This window comes from Pan troglodytes, chromosome 8, assembly GCF_028858775.2.
Source record: "Pan troglodytes isolate AG18354 chromosome 8, NHGRI_mPanTro3-v2.0_pri, whole genome shotgun sequence".
Classification (NCBI taxonomy): Eukaryota; Metazoa; Chordata; class Mammalia; order Primates; family Hominidae; genus Pan; species Pan troglodytes.
The window spans coordinates 75881304-75901665 of NC_072406.2; the positions used below are offsets into that span (position 1 = coordinate 75881304).

Here is a 20362-nt window from a genome sequence, read left to right on the forward strand (position 1 = left end):
ATATTTTATTTATCTTGTAAAGAAAGGGGATGTTGTAGCACGTGATGTATTTGGAAGAAGAATTAATACTTTACAAGGCTTGTGTTGCCCCTTACATTCAGTTGTGATAACCAACAGTAGTATATGTTTGTTTTCACACTTTGCGAAGAGGCATCATCCTGATTTTACAAATACGCAGAGACTCATCAGTGACCAACCTGTGACTGGGTGCAGTGGCTCATGCCTGTAATCCCAACACTTTGGGAGGCTGAGGCGGGCAGATCACTTGAGCACAGTTTGAGACCAGCCTGGGCAACATGGCAAAACCCCGTCTCTATAAAAAATACAAAAATTAGCTGGACGTGGTGGCTGGCGCACACCTGTAGTCCCAGCTATTTGCGGGGCTGAGGCAAGAGGATCGCTTGAGCCCGGGAAATTGAGGCTACAATGAGCTGTGACTGCACCACCACACTTCAGCCTAGGTGACACAGTGAGATGCTGTCTCAAAAACAAAAACAACAGTGACCAACCTACGACCCAAGCAACCGCAATGTTTGTGACTTCGGACTCTGTTGTTAATTCCGTCACAGTTGGTTGTCTTAGAGATCACAGAATACTTGGAAAGTTAACATGGAAATGATTCCTTCCATACATGTATTATATAATACAAAAGTTTCAGATTATCAGAATGTTAAATGAAGTAAAGTTGTTAAGTCATTGGAAGTTAATGGATTTGGTTTCAAGAGTAGCTTTAGTACAAAGAGAAAGGATGCTTTTAAAGTGAATAGAAAAAAATGAAGACAAATAATTTACTATCAGTTATGGACTAAGACAAACAGGAAGAATCTGAAGAGTGGATGCAGCTGAAACAGGAGGAGTATCCTCTCAGGAAGTGCTTTCCTTCCTTCCTCTCCTTTCCACCAACATTTGTTCCACGGCTTCCTCTCTTCAAACCACACCTTGTAAACCCTTTTATGTGCTCTGTTCACAACAAGAAGAATTTCATGTGCTGTTCCATACTGGGTTTTAACTAATAAAATGCACACACACACACACAAAAGGCCAAATGCCTTTTTACACAGGAGATTTAACTTTATTCAGTCTTTAAGCTGAAAGCAAGTACAGTTAGGATATATAGCAGGCGACAGTTTCCATATGTTCTAGGAAAGTGGAGCTGTATTATTTATAGTTTACAACATGTTGTATAAAATTAAAGCTAGCAAGGGGGCTCCCAGGGAGGTAAATTAAACAAAGAAGGGAAGACTTAGAGAACTCTATTTTGCTATAATCAGAGAACATGCCTATAAGAAAGCACTAAAAAAAAAATAATATTTAACATTAAGCAATATGCAAAAGTACTTGGGGTGTTTACAATAGCTTAAATTCTAAAAAAGGACATTGAAGACTGAGAAGGGGAAAAACACCTTAATTTTGTAATCTTAATAGAAAGAAAAATGTGTCTTAAAAGCAGGAGTAAATAAATGTCATTAAAAAGGTGTATCTTCCAAAGTGCAAAGACACGTTACAAGAAATCAGGTTGCTCTTTGACCCACCAGTCTCAAAGCACATTAGACTGCAGCAAGTAATAATTGCTTCCTCATTTAGATTAGACAGTGAGTGCTCTCTGCAAGCTGCTCTCCTCTAAATAGATTGTAGAGAGTAATTGAAACAAGTTATATGGGGAAGTGGAGTGACCGATTCCTCAAAGTGTGGGAGCAGAGCTATGGTAACCTCTTGAGCCTGGCCTTCATCCTGTTCCTATTTAGGGAATCCGCAGGGCAGCCAGTGTTGAGTACAGTCTGCAGTTCGCCGGCTTTATTGTTCAGACTTGAAGGGAAGGTCACATGCCCTCTTTGACAGAGAGGTTTATGGGCTCTCTCTAATTAGCAGCACCCTCCACCAGACAGACTGTTGGCCACTTTCCAAGAACGGGACTTGGTAGCGGCCACTGATGAAGGAGAAAACAAGGTTATTTACCCTGCGACTGTAATTCTTGGCACAAGTTCTCCCTTTACACTCAGACACGTTTTTTCTTTTGTTCCAACTTGCCTTTGGAATCCTGATTAGGGCGTTAAGAGAGGGAAATGCAGCTATATATTTAGTGGTGTAAGCAACCCATATGTTGGCCTCAGATACTTTTGACTATTCTAAGACCTCATACCAAAAGAGAGAGAGAGAAAGAAAAAGGAAAACGAAAAGGGCAGCGTAGTCGAGCGTTGCTTGCAAATGTAACTGCTTAAGCACATGCCCACACACAACTCCAGAAAAGGAAGTTTAATTTGCAACATCTATAAAATAACGACAGTTGTATGGTAGGACACAGAAATCCCAGCGGTAAAGTGTGATTGGGCTTAGCTATTATTGGAGTGTTAAAAGAGTACCGGGAATATATTTGGCTTGTCCTGTTCTGTCGGTTCTGTAGGCCGGTGGATTAAGCTGATAGAAATGCTTTTTGGTTGATTTAAACCAGATGCTCCGACTATTTTTGTCCCGTTTGCAGGCGCAGAAGCTCTGCATAAGGCAATACTGCCCCCCTCGGCCGACCGCCAACTGCAAGGCGTAGGAGCCTGCTCTCCACTAGCCACCTCGGCCATAAAACCCTTTCAAGTCCCTATTATTATTCCAGGCACATTCCAAGGGGATTGAGTCACAGAGTTCACTTGGCTTTTCTCCTGCCCTGAACTGCCTGTACCAGGTGGAATACGACTCTCAACTTCAAATATGGAATCCAAAAGCAGTCAAAGAGCGCTTTAGAGCAAGCCCCAGATGCGAACTCTACTGCCACTTCTCCCCCTCCCCCAACTGGGGTTTGCTGGCTGCGCAGCTGTAGTCCCACGCCAGCACTAAGGTCGCCTGGTCGACAAATGAGGGTTTTCTTTGGGGCATCCTGTAGAGCTGTCCTATTTTCTCTACCACTTTGAGGAGCCCCAAGGGCTGCTTGGCGGCGAGGCACAGACTGGGCTGAAAACTTTTCCGTTGGGCAGTGCGTCCCTGAGAACCAGGAGGCCCAGGCCGGGAGCCCAGGGGGCTGGAGGTTCTGCTGGCTTTTAAGTCTGCTAGGAGGGAAAACTCCCAGCCCCTCCCACGCGTCCGCCCAGACTCGCCGGCCGCCTGCCCCGGGCGGGGAACGCGCACATCTGGCGGCCCAGGAGCCACATCTGATGCACTAACCCCCGCACCCAGATGTCCAAGAGGCCGGGGGAGTCAAAGAACGCCAGGGGCGGGGCGACCGCGGCTGCGGCTCCTCCTTCGGGCAGCGGGAGTCCAGATGCGAGGGACGCCCTCCAGAGCCGAGCTGGGCCGGCCGGGCAGTTAGGGTGCTGGGAGGTTGCGGTGCAGGGTGGGTGGGTGCAGTGAGGCTGGAGCCACGCTGGGGGGCTGGGCTGGCGGGGGGAGGCTGGAGCCGCGCCGGGGAGAGGGAGGCGGCGGTTGGGTGCTGGAGGGCGCTGGTGCGGTGCCAGTGGGCGGTGGCGCCTTACGCCACCCGCCCCACCCCCGTCACCGTGCCCGCCCCACTGCGTGGGATTTTACAACCTAGGTCCCCGGGTGGTGGTGGTGGAGGGAAGGGCGGCGGGGACGTTTCCGGGGCGGGGGAGGGGCGCACTGCTCCAGAACTGGACCGAGGGCGGGGCTCCCCTCTGCTTCTCGCCTCTGTTCCTGCGCTGAGACGCAGGCGTTTCCTGGCGCGAAGCGACTCGCCCCGGAGCTCCCCTGCACCGTCCTGGGTGTCAGGACGCGTCAACCCAGATGACCCGACCCGGAGATCCTCGATCCTCTGCCCTCTTCCCCCTACCAAGTCCTTAACCGGAGAGGGAGGAGCTACCAGTGTCCTCCAGACGTTCTCCAAAGCCCGAGCTGCCGGGAGAAGCTTGCTCAAGGCGGGTGCGCCCCTCAGACGTTTGTTTGCACGCAGGGGTTTTGACGTTTTGCTAATCTACAGCGTTTGCCAGGGAATCAGGGCTGTTTCGAAGAGCTTGCGTCTATTTGATGCTCCCATCTTGAACAAATCGTTTCCATTCGATTTGTTTAACCAAGGCGAGGGCGGACTATGTTGTTACTTAAAAGTTACCCTTCATCCAAGCTGTCCTCAGATTTTCATCTAAGGGTGTCATAACACCCCAGGTCGTTGCGCAAATGTTTTGTGACAATTTAGAAAAACAGAGGGGGGAAATACCCTTAGAGAAAAAATCATAACCAACAAGAAAATTATGTTAAATGATGTTGGTCCTTTTTCATCGGATGGTCCCAGTTGACGCATAGTCTTTTACAAAACCAGTGACTATTCACAGTCTTCAATTTATGGCACATCTCCCGGTGGGGGCGAAGTGCATGAATGGGTCCCACCTTATTCACCAGCTGAAACTCTGAACAAGCCTTGGGGTTTCCTCTCCCAAAGACTGCCAGGCTTCACTGAGAATCAAAACAAAACAGGATACTAAATGCCTGCGGTAAGTTTTCAAATATGAGCTCTTCCATTGCTTATTTCTGTGAATTGTGGCAAATTGCATAATGTCTTTTGCCCCGGTGCTGCTTAGAGACAGGGTCTCACTGTGTTGCGCAGGCTAAAGTACAATGGCACGATCCTAGCTCGTTGCAGCCTCAAACCCCTGGGCTCAGACTATCCTCTGGCCTCAGCCTCCCAACCAGCAAGGGTTACAATCGCATGCCACCACACCTGGTTAATTTTTTATTTTTGTTTTTTAGAGATAGGGGACTCACTATGTTGCCCAGGCTCGCCTGAAATTCCTAGCCTCAAGCATTCCTCCCAGCTCAGCCTCCCAAAGTGTTGAGATTACAGGCGTGAGCCACCATGCCTGGCAAGCTTCATCATTTCTAAAATGTAACTGTACATTTTAGAGTAGCATACGGGTGGTGTAAGGGTTAAGGATTAATGATATTGCAAATCAAGTGCTTAACACAAAGTTTGATGCATAGGAAGAACATAATTATTATTATCAATGTGAGTAGACTGTTTACCACCAAAATGAAAGGTGTGGGCAATGGTAACTGGGTAGCCTCCAGAGATCCTTTTTTAAAAGGAGTATGAGTTTTAATACATTTGTTGAATGAATAAAACCCATAACACTCTAGGCACATCTCCAGTCCTTGCCCTGGCAGGGCTTTCAGTCTAACTAGAGGAAATTGGATGAAATGATAATGATGCATACCTAGTCTTTCGTCATACTGTGAAAGCCTTTTAAAACATGGATTTGACTTCTGGGTTTCCCATTATAACCGCTTCCCAAAGAAGATTGTTCGTTCTTTCAGAAAATTTCACTAGGGTGATGATAAGGTATTAACAGATGTATGTTGAAAACATCCTCTTCCTTTTTCTGTGTAGCCCCTTCTTCCTTTGGAATTTTAGAAGAATCTGATCAAGGCAACCTCTGTATTAAGTGAAAATTTGGGAACTCAAAAATATATTAGATGCACAGAAAGTGCAATTCTGAAAAGGTCAGGGCTATTGCGTATAGAGGGGAGCTGCTGAAACTATAGGAGTCTTTTAAATTTTTCAGGCTCAGCTTCCTTTGCTTTAAAGTTAAAGAAGGGTTGGACTAGTTCTTCCTTCCTGCACTCAAACTCTTTGGTTTCAAAGGTAGCTGTGTCCAGGTATTTTCTGTGTATTCCAGAGCCCTGACCAGGAGGGGAAGGACTTTGAGAGGCTTTGGGCTTGACAAAATATCATGGCCAAGTGTGGTGGCTCACACCTGAAATCCCAGACTTTGGGAGGCTGAGGCAGGAGGATCGCTTGAGCCCAGGAGTTTGAGACTAGCGTGGGCAACATAGTGAGACCCTGTCTCTTAATAAAAAAAAAAAAAAAAAAAGGAGAAAGAGAAAAAAAAACCATGGAGTGAAGAGAGGCTAAGGAACTCAGACCAGTACTGAATTATAAAGCAAGGTAAAGTGTCTATAACCAGGTATATATTAACGTATTTCTTTCTTTTTTTTTTTTTTTGAGACAGAGTCGCGCCCTGTCACCAGACTGGAGTGCAGTGGCATGATCTTGGCTCACTGCAACCTCTGCTTCCCAGGTTCAAGTGATTCTCCTGCCTTGGCCTCCTAAGTAGCTGGGACTACAAGGCGCATGCCACCATGCCCAGCTAGTTTTTTGTTTTTTGTTTTTTTGTTTTGTTTTGTTTTGTTTTAAGTAGAAATGGGGTTTCACTATGTTGGCCAGGATGGTCTCGATCTCTTGACCTTGTGATCCGCCTGCCTCAGCCTCACAAAGTGCTGGGATTACAGACATGAGCCACCGCGCCCAGTCGTATTTCTTTCCTTTTTTTTTTTTTTTTTTTTTTTGAGATAAAGTCTCACTCTGTCACCCAGGCTGGAGAGCAATGGCATGATCTCGGCTCACTGCAACCTCCACCCCCCGAGTTCAAGCAATTTTCCTGCCTCAGCCTCCCGAGTAGCTGGGACTGCAGGCGTGTGCCACCACGCCCAGCTAAATTTTGTATTTTTAGTAGAGACGAGATTTCACCATGTTGGCCAGGCTTGTCTCGAACTCCTGACCTTGTGATCCGCCCGCCTCAGCCTCCTAAAGTGCTGGGATTACAGGTGTGAGCCACGGTGCCCGGCCAACATATTTCAATATATATAGTGGATATATTAATATATACATTGGTATATATATTTTAAAAATAAGAGGTACCTGTGTATTTATTTCTAGCTTATCTATAGTATAGATTCTGTATACACACAGATCACCCTGTGAGTCTTCCTAATACCTACAAAACAGGTAGAATTTTCTTCTTTTGTCTATGATCGTGGTCTGAAGGATGACTTTTCAGCAGCAGAAGGGACTGGAATGGAAGGTGTCCATGATTTTGGCTGGAAGAGAGAAGTGTGCCCTCTTGTGGGTCTCCTGTCATGTTCTCAGAAAGTTCCTCAAGATAGAGCTGTGGCCTTTGTGGTCAGGGCTCTAGTCCCATTTTACCTTCAGATGCCTCCTATGCAATTTTTTTCTCATCATCTTCCCTGAGAAATATTTCCCAAATAATAACACAGCTCCCTCATCTCCCTAAATTATCTCCCTCACACTCCACATCCAGTGGATCAGCCCTTCCTCTTAGGTCTAATTTTTTTTAAAACTTTTATAAGTTTAATATTGTCACTGTATGTTTACATATTCATTGGTACAATTTACATCGTCTTCTCCATTTTTGCAAAGATAGCATGTACACAAAGATACATATTCAATAACTGAGAAACAAGTGAAACTTCTGATCTATACTTTCAGGTTTATTCAATCATGATACTTCTGATAAGGATCATGGACATACCAGTTTTACCTCTCCCAGAATGACGTCACCATTTTATCTTAAGAGTTTACTCTGGGTTTTATTGCAGAATACAAATTCCCTCAATCGCTTTTTTCTTGCAGTTTCCTTTTTCCATAATTTTTTCTTTTAACCAGCCTTTCACCTCACCCAAAGGCCACAATGAAGTCAAAGAAACCTGTAGATGACAGCTTTCACAGTCTTTCTCTTGTCTTTTCATGTACTGAAGTATGTTAGAGATCTGACTGGCAGCTTCAGGACACTCGGAAGCAAGGGGGACACTCTATTAAGGATCGCTGAAGTATGCCCACATGTCAGGTTTCTCTCAGATGTGGTTAAGTCTGGGAGTGGAGGAAACAACTGGTGTCTAAATATGACTAAAACGTCCAGTGGACAATGCAGAAATAAGAGAGGCATTCTTGACACAGTTTCTGTAGGCTGAAGATGCCAAAATATTCAAGAGCCATCGGATTCCTGAAGCTGCTCTCACTGCACCAGCAAAGGCAAAAGCAGCCATCCCTCTCAGCTCTAATTTATGGATATGGATGTATCCCAAACCCCATCCCTTCTTACTACCTCCTGCACTAGCAACTAGTCCAAACCACCATCATTTCTTGCCCAACCTGCTGCAATCACCTCTTAAGTATTTTCCCTGCTTCCACTCCTTCACCGTATATTTCATTCTCCACACAGCAGCCAAAGCGGTTTTTTTAAAAAATACAAATGAAATGTGCAATCCTTTAGTAGTTTCTTTTCACACTTGGATAAAATCCACACTCCCTCACCACAACCTATATGACTGGACTCTTGCCTAATCTTCTCACCTCATCCTCTATCACTTTCTTCCCTGTTCATTCCTCTCCAGGAACTGGCCTTCTCACTGTTCCTCAGAAATATGAAGCGGACTACTGCTTTAGGGTCTTGCATTTGCTGTTTCCTCTGTTTTCAACCCCCAGACCGTCACATGGCTTTCTCTCTTACCTCACTCAGGTCTCTGCTCAAATGTTGCCTCAGAGAGGACTTCCCTCATCACCACCACTAAGATAAATGAAGCACCGTAGCCGTAGCCGTTCCCTAACCAATTGCCCTACTTTATTCACCTTCACATCTCTTATCAAATATCCTGTTTACCTGTTTACTTGATTATTGTTTGCTTTACCTCTAGAATGCATGTTCTATGAGTGTAGGGACTTGGTCAATCTTGTTCAACAAGGAACTTCCAGTCCAAAACTGTACCTGTCATAGAAAAGGCACCCAATAAATATGCAAATCAAACTACGGTCACTCAGTGACAGAGAAAGAATGAGAACAATTTAAATAGTGTGAGGAAGTGTGTTTACTATTTCGCTCAGTAAATGTATGCACTAGAACAAGTATGAGATGGGAGATGTGAATCTACTTTATCTCTTAGTTCCCCTGTGCTATTCACAGTATGATCAATGTGCCATGCTGGGTGTTTAAAGATGCAGACAATTTGAACAGCATGGCCCTTACATGCAGAGAAGTTCCGTAATGAGTTTGAGTCCTGGATTCACCACGTTAGTGTCTGACCTTGGGGAAGTTACTTACCCTTTCAATGCCTCAGTTTCTTCATCCATGAAATGAGGCTAATAATAGTACTACCTCTATAGGATTGTTGTAAGGATTAAATTAATAATATAAATATCTTAGAACAGTGCCTAGAACATAGTAAGCCGTGTCTGAGTATTTTTAAAGCAAACCTATTTGGCTGTACTTGGTTCTCCCCTTTCTTGGGGACTTTATAACTTGAGTACTTATAAGATACTACTCTGCCCAGCACTTTGGGAGGCCGAGGTGGGTGGATCACGAGGTCAGGAGATTGAGACCATCCTGGCTAAAATGATGAAACCCCGTCTCTACTAAAACTACAAAAAAATTAGCCAGGTGTGGTGGCGGGCGCCTGTAGTCCCAGCTACTCAGGAGAATGGCGTGAACCCAGGAGGCAGAGCTTGCAGTGAGCCAAGATCGCGCCACTGCACTCCAGCCTGGGCGATAGAGCGCGACTCCATCTAAAAAAAAAAAGATGCTACTCTGAAGTGACTGGCATTGGAATTTTCATTATGCTTTTAGACCAGTAATTTTAGTTTTAGCACCAAGTACAATAATTATTTTATAACCATTGCTAGTCTAGCATTTTTGCTTAGCCATAAATTCCATTTAAGCCAAAATATCCCTAACTTTGCAAAAAACTGTACCTTCAGGGGTCACCACCCAATTATAGTTGAAAAAAAGATGTTTCTTCCTTTTTAATTCTGTAGGCTTTTCTTGGCTGGCATTTCCATAACATAATATTGTTATTTGGTAGTTGAGTGTCAGTCAGCTCTACAGAAAAATAAATACCAGTGATCTTGCTAAACCTGTGTACCAAATCATTCCTGAACTAGGGGAGTGGGCCAGATAACCTTTGGAAGGCTTTTTAGCTCTGTTTTTCTGTGGTTTTTGTAAAATGAAAATAGCTCAGAAATGAGAGGTTCTAGATTTAGCACTATGTGAACTGGGCCCGGATGCTTTGTGAATCATGGACAATTGAAATAGTTTAAACTCAGCTTATTTGGAACAGATTAGGTCCATATTCGGGTTTAACAAGAATGAAACCTGTTTGAACTGTGGACAGGCTGTCAGCACCCTTCTAGGCTCAGCTTTTCACTTCTCTTTCTAGGGCCTTGACTCGTTCATATATAACTGTATGAATGCCTCTTTAGAAAGGACTGCAAACACCTCCAACTAGTGTTTGTGAAACCTCCTTGAGGTTATTCTACATATGATTCAATAATAAACACCTTCTGCAGTCTTTACCTTAGTTATGGTCCCATAAGTCATGCATTTATTCATCCAGTAAATATTCCCTGAGGGCTTAATATGTGCTAGGAATTGTGCTAGTACTAGCCACTTAGTTGTCCAAGTTAGAAACCTAGGAGTTGGGCCAGGCGCAGTAGCTCACGCCTGTAATCCCAGCACTTTGGGAGGCCGAGGTGGGAGGATCACCTGAGGTCAGGAGTTCGAGACCAGCCTGGCCAACATGGTGAAACCCTGTCTCTAGTAAAATTACAAAAATTAGCTGGGTGTGGTGGTGCATACCTGTAATCCTAGCTACTCGGGAGGCTGAGGCAGGAGAATCGCTTAAACCTGGGAGGCAGAGGCTGCAGTGAGCCAAGATCGTGCCACTGTACTCCAGCCTGGGCAACAGAGTGACTCCGTCTCAAAAAAAAGAAAAAAGAGAAAAGAAAAGAAAGAAAAAGAAACCTAGGCGTCGTCTTAAATATACCCCCCTCATTCACTCCCCACATTAGGTCAGCCACCAAACTGGTGCCAATACTACCTTCCAAATATCTCTTGAAGTTTTGTTCTCCTCTTCACTCGCTCCTGGTGCCACTATGTTGGTAAAAGTGGTGTAAGCCCAGCTACTGTAGAAAGCAGGGCACAAAGCAGTCTGCTAAGGAGGGGGAAGAGGAGGGGAAGATGGGACACAGTGAGATGCACTGTTATACTGTTTACTGTTGTGCAGTCATACAACAGGTCACTCAGCAGGCATGGGATGTCCCTGGAAGGGTTAACAAGGAAGAACTCCATCTTGGACTATTCCACATGAGAAAAAAGAGCGAGTGTGTCTTCCTGTCTCTCTCCTGGATCCATTTGCCATTGGTGAAGGTTTACCCCATGGAGAGATAAACACCCCTGAATTGGATTGTGTCATCTGGCCGCTTGGCGGCTCTCAGGAAGGCAGATCCCAAGCTCAAGGTGTGGTACTTGTTCCAACTTCAAAAGTAAAGCAACAGGCACTCCGGAGATCTCAGAAAGTACACAAGGTTTGTTTCTCAATATAAACGAAGACCTCAGAGTTTTTTCCTTCAGATTCTTGCGAACGCCTACTAAGAGGACTTTGTACCTCTCACTTACTCCCTTCTAATCCATTCTTTACACTGCACCTACGGTGATCTTTGCCAGACTCAAATCTTTCACTAGCTCTCCTTAAACTCCAGAATACACTCTAAGATCTCTCCTTGCCTGCTTTCCAGTCCTCTTATTAAAGAGAATTTTTACCAATTGAATCAGATGATCATTCCTCTCAAGTTCTTTGTTAGCATTTATTGGTTTCTTTTTATTTTTATTTTTGATACAGAGTCTTGCTGTGTCACCCAGGCTGGAGTGCAGTGGCACAATTTCAGCTCACTGCAACCTCTGCCTCCCGGGTTCAAGTGATTCTTGTGCCTCAACCTCCCAAGTAGCCGGTATTACAGGCACACACCACCACACCCGGCTAATGTTTTGTATTTTTAGTGGAGATGGGGTTTCGCCATGTTGGCCAGGCTGGTCTTGAACTCCTGACCTCAGGTGATCCTCCCACCTCAGCCTCCCATAGTGCTGGGATTATAGGCGTGAGCCACTGCACCCAGCCTATTGGTTTATTATTCAAAAGTAATATACTTACTATAGGAAATTTGGAAAATACAGAAAATATGAAAAAGGAAATAAAAATCACTTTCCTTGAGGAAAAAACTTCTATTAACATTTTGGAATATATCCTGGCCATATTTTTTCTATGAACATATGTACATGTTTTTGAAATCTCAGAGGCATATCTTAAATAAAAATTGTACTTTAACAGTTACTACACTGAAGTTAATACTCAACCAAAAGTGTGTCAAGACCACCCAAATGGTTCAATTTGATAAATGCACTTTACAATAATTTTTTTATTTTTTAATTTTATTTCTTTTCTACTTAAGCATGAAAAAAGGTATGTTTACATTTCAGAAATATAACACATTAAGAAGCCCTCTATAAACATAACCCTTTCCCAATATATTTTACTGCTTTGTTTTACATACAATTACCTAATAATAAATAAACTTAGATAACAATCTAAAAATCGTAATTGCAACTGTTAACGTTTGCTTTGTTATATTGGAAGATAAAATTTAAAGTTATAATAAACTGTTTGCTACATCATAGCCTAAAACTAGACAAAATTTGCCCTATATTAATTGAGCTTAACAAAAATTGTTTATTTTGTGATTCTATAAATACCAATATAATATTTTTACTCTATTATAAGTAAATTGATGTATTAGCATCACAAATTACTGTTTTCTCCCAGTCAGCCTATGAAATATGAACTTTCCATGGTAGTTGATAAAAATACTGTGTTTAAAAAAAAAAATCACACGGTCAAGACTAGAATTTGAAAACAATAGCAGAAGCTGATATTTAAAATCACCAAGACCTATTAAAACGACAACAGCATATTTAAACAAAAAAATTAAGCTACTAAATAATGAATGCTTGTATAGTCATAATGAAATTAGAGTAAATCTATATTAATATCATGAAAACACATCAAGTTTCTATTAGAGGAACAGAATCAACACTATCCTAACTTTTCTAAGAATTATTTTGAATATAAAACTTTTAGAGCCAGGCGCGGTGGCTCACGCCTGTATTCCCAGCACTTTTGGGAGGCTGAGGCGGGCGGATCACGAGGTCAGGAGATCGAGACCATCCTGGCTAACACAGTGAAACCCCGTCTCTACTAAAAATACAAAAAAAATTAGCTGGGCGTGGTGGTGGGCGCCTGTAGTTCCAGCTACTCGGGAGGCTGAGGCAGGAGAATGGTGTGAACCCGGGAGGCGGAGTTTGCGGTGAGCCGAGATCGCGCCACTGCACTCCAGACTGGGCGAGAGTGAGACTCCGTCTCAAAAAAAAAAAAAAAAAATTTTAGGGTACAAATGACGTCATACAAAAAAGACAGTTACGATTCTGATATTGGGACATTAACTTTTTAATAACTGGAAACCCTTGAGAAAATATTAACACATTTATAAATCAAAGACATCTCTTGTGATTTATTACAGAACCACTTAAGGTTCATTAGATAAGCACTCGTTATTTTGTTAATATTAATACAATTAGAAAAAAATTTGCTGTTGGTCATGTTTTATTTTATACATTATATTATTCTCTTAGGCCTTCAATTAAAGATAATCATAGAAAGCAAAGCATAACATTCTTAATGAAAATACTAAAATTCCAATTATATTCAAATTGCACATAGTTATTTTTTAAATCTGTTTTCAGAAGTTTATATATATTCACACATATACATATACATGTATATACGTATATGTGTGTGTATATACACACATATATATATATATATTTTTTGAAACAGGGTTTCACTCAGTCATACAGGCTAGAGTGCAGTGGTGTGATCTCAGCTCACTGAAGCCTCAATCTCCCATGCTCAAGTGATTCTCCCACCTTAGTGTCCCAAGTGGCTGGGACTCCAGGTGTGCACCACCACACCTGGCTAATTTTTGTTTTTTGGTTTTTTTTTTGAGACGGAGTTTCGTTCTTGTTGCCCAGGCTGGAGCGCAATGGCATGATCTTGGCTCACTGCAACCTCCACCTCCCAGATTCAAGTGATTCTCCTGCCTCAGCCTCCCGAGTAGCTGAGATTACAGGCATGTGCCACCACACTCAGCTAAATTTGTATTTTTGGTAGAGGAAGGGTTTCTCCATGTTGGTCAGGCTGGTCTCGAACTCCCAACCTCAGTTGATCCACCCACCTCAGCCTCCCAAAGTGCTGGAATTACAGGCGTGAGCCACGGAACCTGGCACACCTGGCTAATTTTTGTAGAGACTGGGTTTCACCATGTTGCCCAAGCTGGTCTTGAACTCCTGACCTCAAGTGATCCACCATCTTGGCCTCCCAAAGTGCTGGGATTACAAGTGTGAGCCACTGTGCCCAGCCCCAGAGTTTATTTTTTAAAGCAAAATAATCTGATTCATATTAATTACCAGCTAAACTTCATACTTAAAATACTAAGTTCTTTTCATTATAAAAGCAGATTACAAATTTTTCCCATGTTCTTATAAAATATGGTTCTGCTGTATGTAATGAATCCAGGTCAGCATTCACAAAGGCTATCTGAAATTCTTTTAACTTTCAGCCCAATGTAAAGTAAAACCTCAGTTATACATAAATAATTCAAAATTAGAACTTATGATGGAAATGTCAACAAGCCATAACTACTAGAATACTAATGAAGGGTTTCACTAAACTTCCCATGAAATATAACAGATGGCAAAATTTGATAGTTTTCAGAAAATTAAAGCTATCAGAGCTATAAATTAGGAATATATTATATACTAAACTTTATCAAGGCCAAAGCATTAAGGCTGTTAAAGTGATTAAGATATGAAGTAAACATCTCTGGAACATATAAACAGACCACAAACCAAAACATAAGTCACTTTATATTTGTTTATAACTCTATGTTTTTTAATAATTATTTTTAAGATGAAAACATTTCTGCACTGTGGCATGCAGTGATTTTTTTTCTACCTCCCTGATTACCATGCAGTCTTCAAACCCTCTCTCAGGCTGGCATTCTTTCATCAAGATTTCTCTCTGAAGTCAACTTGTCATATTTTCAGCAGGCTTTAGTGCTTTGGAGCCTTGCAAAGTTCTTTCCTCTTCTTCCTAACCCAAGCTTCTGCCCTATCCTCAGTTTCCTGTCCTCCCCCTGGCTGGAATAAAGGGAAGGCATGCTTTAGTTTCTGCATTGCCTGTTAAACACCAGTCGCACACAAGGTATGGAGCACTGGGCTTGTGTATCTGGACTCCTTTCTGCTAATGCTTGGCCATTGCTTCTAACCGTACTGCGCTAATGGAGTGTCTCTTCTCTTACAACTTTTTGAGTCTGCCTACTTCCAGAGAATCCAGCCACTAACCCCAAGGTTCTCAGTCTTGCCCGAACCTATCTGGATTCCTCCCTTCCTTCCTTCCTTCCTTCCCTCCCTCCCTCCCTCCCTCCTTCCTTCCTTCCTTTTTTTTTTGTCAGAGTTTCACTCTTGTTGCCCAGGCTGGAGTGCAATGGGGCAATCTTTGCTCACTGCAACCTCCGCCTCCTGGGTTCAAGCAATTCTCCTGCCTCAGCCTCCTCAGTAGCTGGGATTACAGGCATGTGCCACCACGCCCAGCTAATTTTTTTTTTTATTATTTTTAGTAGAGACAGGGTTTCTCCGTGTTGGTCAGGCTGGTCTCGAACTCCCGACCTCAGGTGATCTGCCCGCCTCGGCCTCCCAAGGTGCTGGGATTACAGGCGTGAGCCACCATGCCCAGCCTATCTGGATTTCTATCATTTCCCCACATGGATTTCTACCACCAAGAGGGGTAAGGTGTAGACACCAGCATCTGAACTCCTTTCTCTAATCTATCGTCTTATCTCTCCTATTCTCTCCCTAAACTGAAAATTTCCCTACACTTTCCTTTTTTAACTAGAAGGCTGTTCCTACATTGTCTCCTACTTCTGTGCAAGGTGGCATTTGCCCTTTCTCTTCCCTGGGGCCATAATGGTAGAATGGTGGCAGAGAAGCACAATTTATGGGAGGAATAAAAAACACATTGTTTGGATTTTTTAGATAGTTTTCATTATGCTATGATAAACAGTATCTAATGTTGCTGATAACGTTACAGCACTTACTTGTCTGTTATCTCCCTATCATCATGTTACAACATGATGGTTGAGTTTCCAGAAAACAGACGCTGAGATGATGGAAATTTGCACACTAGAAGTTCCTGGGAGCGAGCGTTCTCAGGAACAGTGTCTATGAGGGAGGGAAAGAAACAAGACTGGGCAGAGGGAGTGGTAGGACTGTTATATCAAAGGGCTCAGAAGGAGCTCTGGACTGAGATAGCCCATCTCAGAAGGAGCTCTGGACTGAGATAGTTTTCATATTTTCCCCAGATTGAGGCAAGAGGGCCTGCCCTTCATAGCCCTACACTGGATATGGGCCTCTTACTGGGAAGGGCCTATGACATTGGCCTTCAACTGCAAGTAATTCTCTAGGGGGATTAAGCCGAGAACCCTTAGCTGAAAACCCCAGGTAGCTGGAGAATGAGTGTCGCAGTCCTGAAGGGGGACCCAGGGGACACAACACAGAATCCACTGTACATTACCAAAAGTGAAGTTAACTTCCTGCCTGTCATTGCATTTTATGCCCGGGGACCCGGGGCTCAGGGAGATTAACTAATTAGATCAAGGTTCCAGATCAAATACCTGATGTATGTATTTTATGTCATTTGGCCTTCCAAATAATTTGATCAGGTGTAGCTTAATAACTTTCTTTTAAAGACAAGGCTACTGAGATTCAAAAAGCTTAAATGATTTCTGCAGGTATTCAAGGCCAGCCAGTGGTGGAGGTGAGATCCATATCTGCCAATTGCACGTCTGTGCTTTTTGTATCTCACACACTGAGTTGATGTTGCCTAAATCGCTTGGATTAAAGAAATTTTAGGACTGGAAGAGACCTCAGAAAACAGTCCAACCCACTTACTATTCAAAGAAATAAAGTAACTTGGTAAATTGTTCAAGGAAATGAGGCTGCTAATAACCTCTGTGCCTCAGTTTTCTTATCAGTTAAAATGGGATGAGCCACCCACCTACAGAGGGATTTTAAGACTCAAATGAGATGGCCAGGTGCGGTGGCTCACGCCTGTAATCCCAGCACTTTGGGAGGCCAAGGCGGGTGGAATCACGACGTCAGGAGTTCAAGACCAGCCTGGTGAAGATGGTGAAACCCCGCCTCTACTAAAAATACAAAAAATTAGCCAGGCGTGGTGGCAGGCGCCTGTAATCCCAGCTACTCCTGAGGCTGAGGCAGAGAATTGCTTGAACCTAGAGGGACGGAGCTTGCAATGAGCTGAGATTGTAGCACTGCACTCCAGCCTGGGTGACAGAGCAAGACTCTGTCGCAGAAAAAAAAAAAAAAAAAGACTCAAATGAGATAATAGATGCAACATAAACTTGAAACTTATTAAAATGGTACAGGATGGTCAGTATTTTGCCATTTAGATACGGAGTAAGAAGGACTTCCAACTGTTAACAACAGCAGTGTCAGGCTTGTACACTACAGTGTCACATTTTAAGTTTTGGGGGTGCTTGCACAGAAAATGTTTTTGACTTAATAAATGATTTTATTAAATTCAATTTCCTATGAAAGGTGAACAAGTTTCCATGGGGTTTGTGGGGAACACAAAACTTGCTTTCTGAAAAGTTTGGATTAGCAGTTAGAGCCTAAGAGGCTTTTGCTGTGAATAATTCTGACTGATACTCAGAATTCATAATCACGTAACTTCCTATTCTCAGATAAATAAAATAACACAGCTCAGTCTGCTTTGGTGTAAAGGAAACACGGAAGTTCCTTCCTCTGAACTTTGGAACTGTTTGTGACATAAAAACAAAAGGTCCAAAATACTTTTGTCCTTTCCTTTGTCATGCAGTCTGAGTTCCTAAAACATCATAATTTAACAAAGTTTAAGTATTTGCTTTCTTTTTCTACCAACATCACAACTTCTGCTGTATTGAGTCCTTAGCACAGAGTTTGGGTTTTAAGAGAATCTACAGATTGGTTGTTTGGATGTTTCTCTTCTGGAAAACTCATGAGTAAATTTATATTCCATGCTTTTAACATCACAAAATAGAAAGCTCTAGTCAATTTGTTGTTCATAACACCACCACCACTGCCACTATCTTTTCAAAGGATGAATTAGTCATCTTTGTTGCATGACAAATCACCCCAAACTTAAAACAATAGTAATTCTCTTTCACAGTTTCTCTGGGTCAGGAGTATGGAGCAGTTTGGATGGGTGTTGTGGTTGGGGGTCTCTTGCGAGGTTGTAGTCAGATGTCAGCTGAAGCCTTTTGAATGCTTGACTGAGGCTGGAGGAACCACAGTCAAGGGGGCTCACTCACTTGGCTGTTAGGATGGTGCTGGCTGTTGGTGGGAGATCTCTGTTCCTTTCCACATGAATTCTCCAGGGCTGCTTGAGTGTCCCCAGAGTACAGCAACTGGCTTCACCCAGGGTGAGCAATCCAAGATAAGATGGAAGCTGCAATGCCCTTATGGGCTAGCCTTAGAAGCTACCCATTGGTAACTCTATTGGTAGCTCAGAGCAGTTCTCAGCCCTGATTCATTGAAGGAGGAGACTACACAAAGAGATAAATACAAGGAGGTGAGGATCATTAGGTACTAACTTGAAGGAGGAGGAGTAGGCTGATGTGTGAATTTTACTCATTTCAGTGTTCATGAATCAAGTATGTACAGTGAGAGAGATCTGACAGCACTCCCTGCCTTCCCCCGAAGGAGGAGAAATGTCATGAAGCTAAGAGAGACTCAACATGGAAAATCCAAACCCTCCGAGGACATTTACATAGCACGGAGAGAGGGCTGAATGGTCCATCTGGGTGCCTCCTTCATCCTCTGAAACCAGGCAGATCAACCCTCAGAATTCTGAGCCACGTTCCCAAATGGTTCTGTGATTTAAAGGCAAGTAGGCGCAGCCAGAAATAGGAAATACCGTGTCCCATGCACTCGTGGGAGAAACTCTTCCCTCTTACTTCATATCTCAACTCTGCCAGAGTCATCATGCTATGAGTGTATCTTTTTTGGTTTCTTAGACAAAGTGTCACTCTGTCACCTGGGCCAGAGTGCAATGGTGCAATCATAGCTCACTGCAGCCTCGAACTCCTGGGCTCAAGTAATCCTCACACCTCAGCCTCCTGAGTAGCTGGGAATACAGATGCATGTCACTTAGCCCGGCTAATTTTTTTTTTTTATTTTTTGTAGAGACAGGGTCTCGCTTTGTTGCCCAGGCTGATGTCAAACTCCTGGGCTCAAGTGCTCTTCCTCCCACCTCAACCTCCCAAAGTGCTGGGATTACAGACATCAGATACCATATCTGGCCCTAAAGGACTATTTAAAAACTACAGTGAAATTTTTTTATCCAGGTCAGTGGATAAATACAGAAGCCTACAAACGGCGGGTGGGGAGGGCAGGGGGAAAGCATATTCAGCAACTCTGAAGCATTCTCTGATTTGGATCATCTTTAGTAACAACTGTAATGACCTTTCTTGACACTCAAGGTGGGAAATTCAAAATTCAGAGGGAAAAATGTAAAAGCAATCCTATAAATCATTTAGTGTGAATTTGGTTTAAATTTATTCCACGTCAGAGAAGTTTCATTATTAATATAGTCAAAAGAGCATGTCCTAGCTTCAGATCTTTTCTGTTTATAAAGAATATTCCTCATATTCCTATTTGTAAGAAAAATGTAATATCAAATTGTATGCATAATCTTTCCAGATTCAACCATCAGTAACTTTTTTGGAATGCCCAATAAAGATTGAAATAAGAAAGGCCTGAGAAAATTATATTTTGCCAGAAACATTTAGGTTCCTCTCTCACTTAGTATACATGTCATTTCCTCTGTAACATGGACATACTTGGTGAACTTTTCATGACTCATACAACTTTCTTCATGGTCAAGATGACCTGGTCCTACACCTCTCAAAGTAATAAGCATAAACTGATAAGACCCTTAGTCTTTTAAAAAAAGAATACACCATTTATGTTTGACTAAAGATGTACATTTATTATTATTTTTATGTGGCTTCTGTATTTGTCATGCATACTACAGATTGATTCCATCCTTAGCCCTCACCCCACCAATGGTTTCTATCACCTAGGGAATTGAGGTTTGACTTGTTTAAAAGGTTGATGCCCTGCAAAATGTATCCACATATGTCTTCTCACTATATACACTGCTAACTGTAGGACAATAAAAATTATTATGAATATGTAATATGTAAACTATAATTAAATATACTTCAATTTTTCAAGATCACAGATTTGCATTACAAGTGATCACAACTAAACACAATATATCTAGATGCCCATTTACAAGTCCACATGACAGTACAAGTAAAAAGATGATGTAGACGTTGGTGGCATTCTCTTTAGGGTTCTTTGGTTCAAACTGGGAAGGAGGTGAATTCTCTCCAATACCCACACCTCAGTTGTTCAGTGACATGGTACTGTCTGCTGGCTTCCTGGGATACTGAACTGCCTGTTGAATGGAAAATTGAATGAAGAGAACTCCAAGGGTAGTTAATTAAAAAAATTTTTTTTTTTCCATAGGTTTTTGGGGAACAGGTGGTAATTGGTTCCATTAGTAAGTTATTTAGTGGTGATTTGCAAGATTTTGGTGCACCTATCACCTGAACAGTATACGCTGAACC

General features: G+C 42.7%; 1 protein-coding gene and 1 pseudogene across 1 annotated transcript; one reads left to right on the forward strand and one right to left on the reverse strand.

The window, feature by feature from the left end:
- The first annotated feature begins 1656 nt into the window (after positions 1-1656).
- On the forward strand, positions 1657-19968 carry LOC129136169 (uncharacterized). The gene is made up of 3 exons (XM_063780502.1): positions 1657-1771; positions 3163-4427; positions 18366-19968. The coding sequence occupies exons 1-2, from the start codon at positions 1657-1659 to the stop codon at positions 4080-4082; spliced, it is 1035 nt and encodes a 344-aa protein (XP_063636572.1). The 3' UTR covers positions 4083-4427; positions 18366-19968.
- On the reverse strand, positions 7268-7776 carry LOC129136115 (large ribosomal subunit protein bL35m-like; annotated as a pseudogene).
- Positions 19969-20362: the final 394 nt, after the last annotated feature.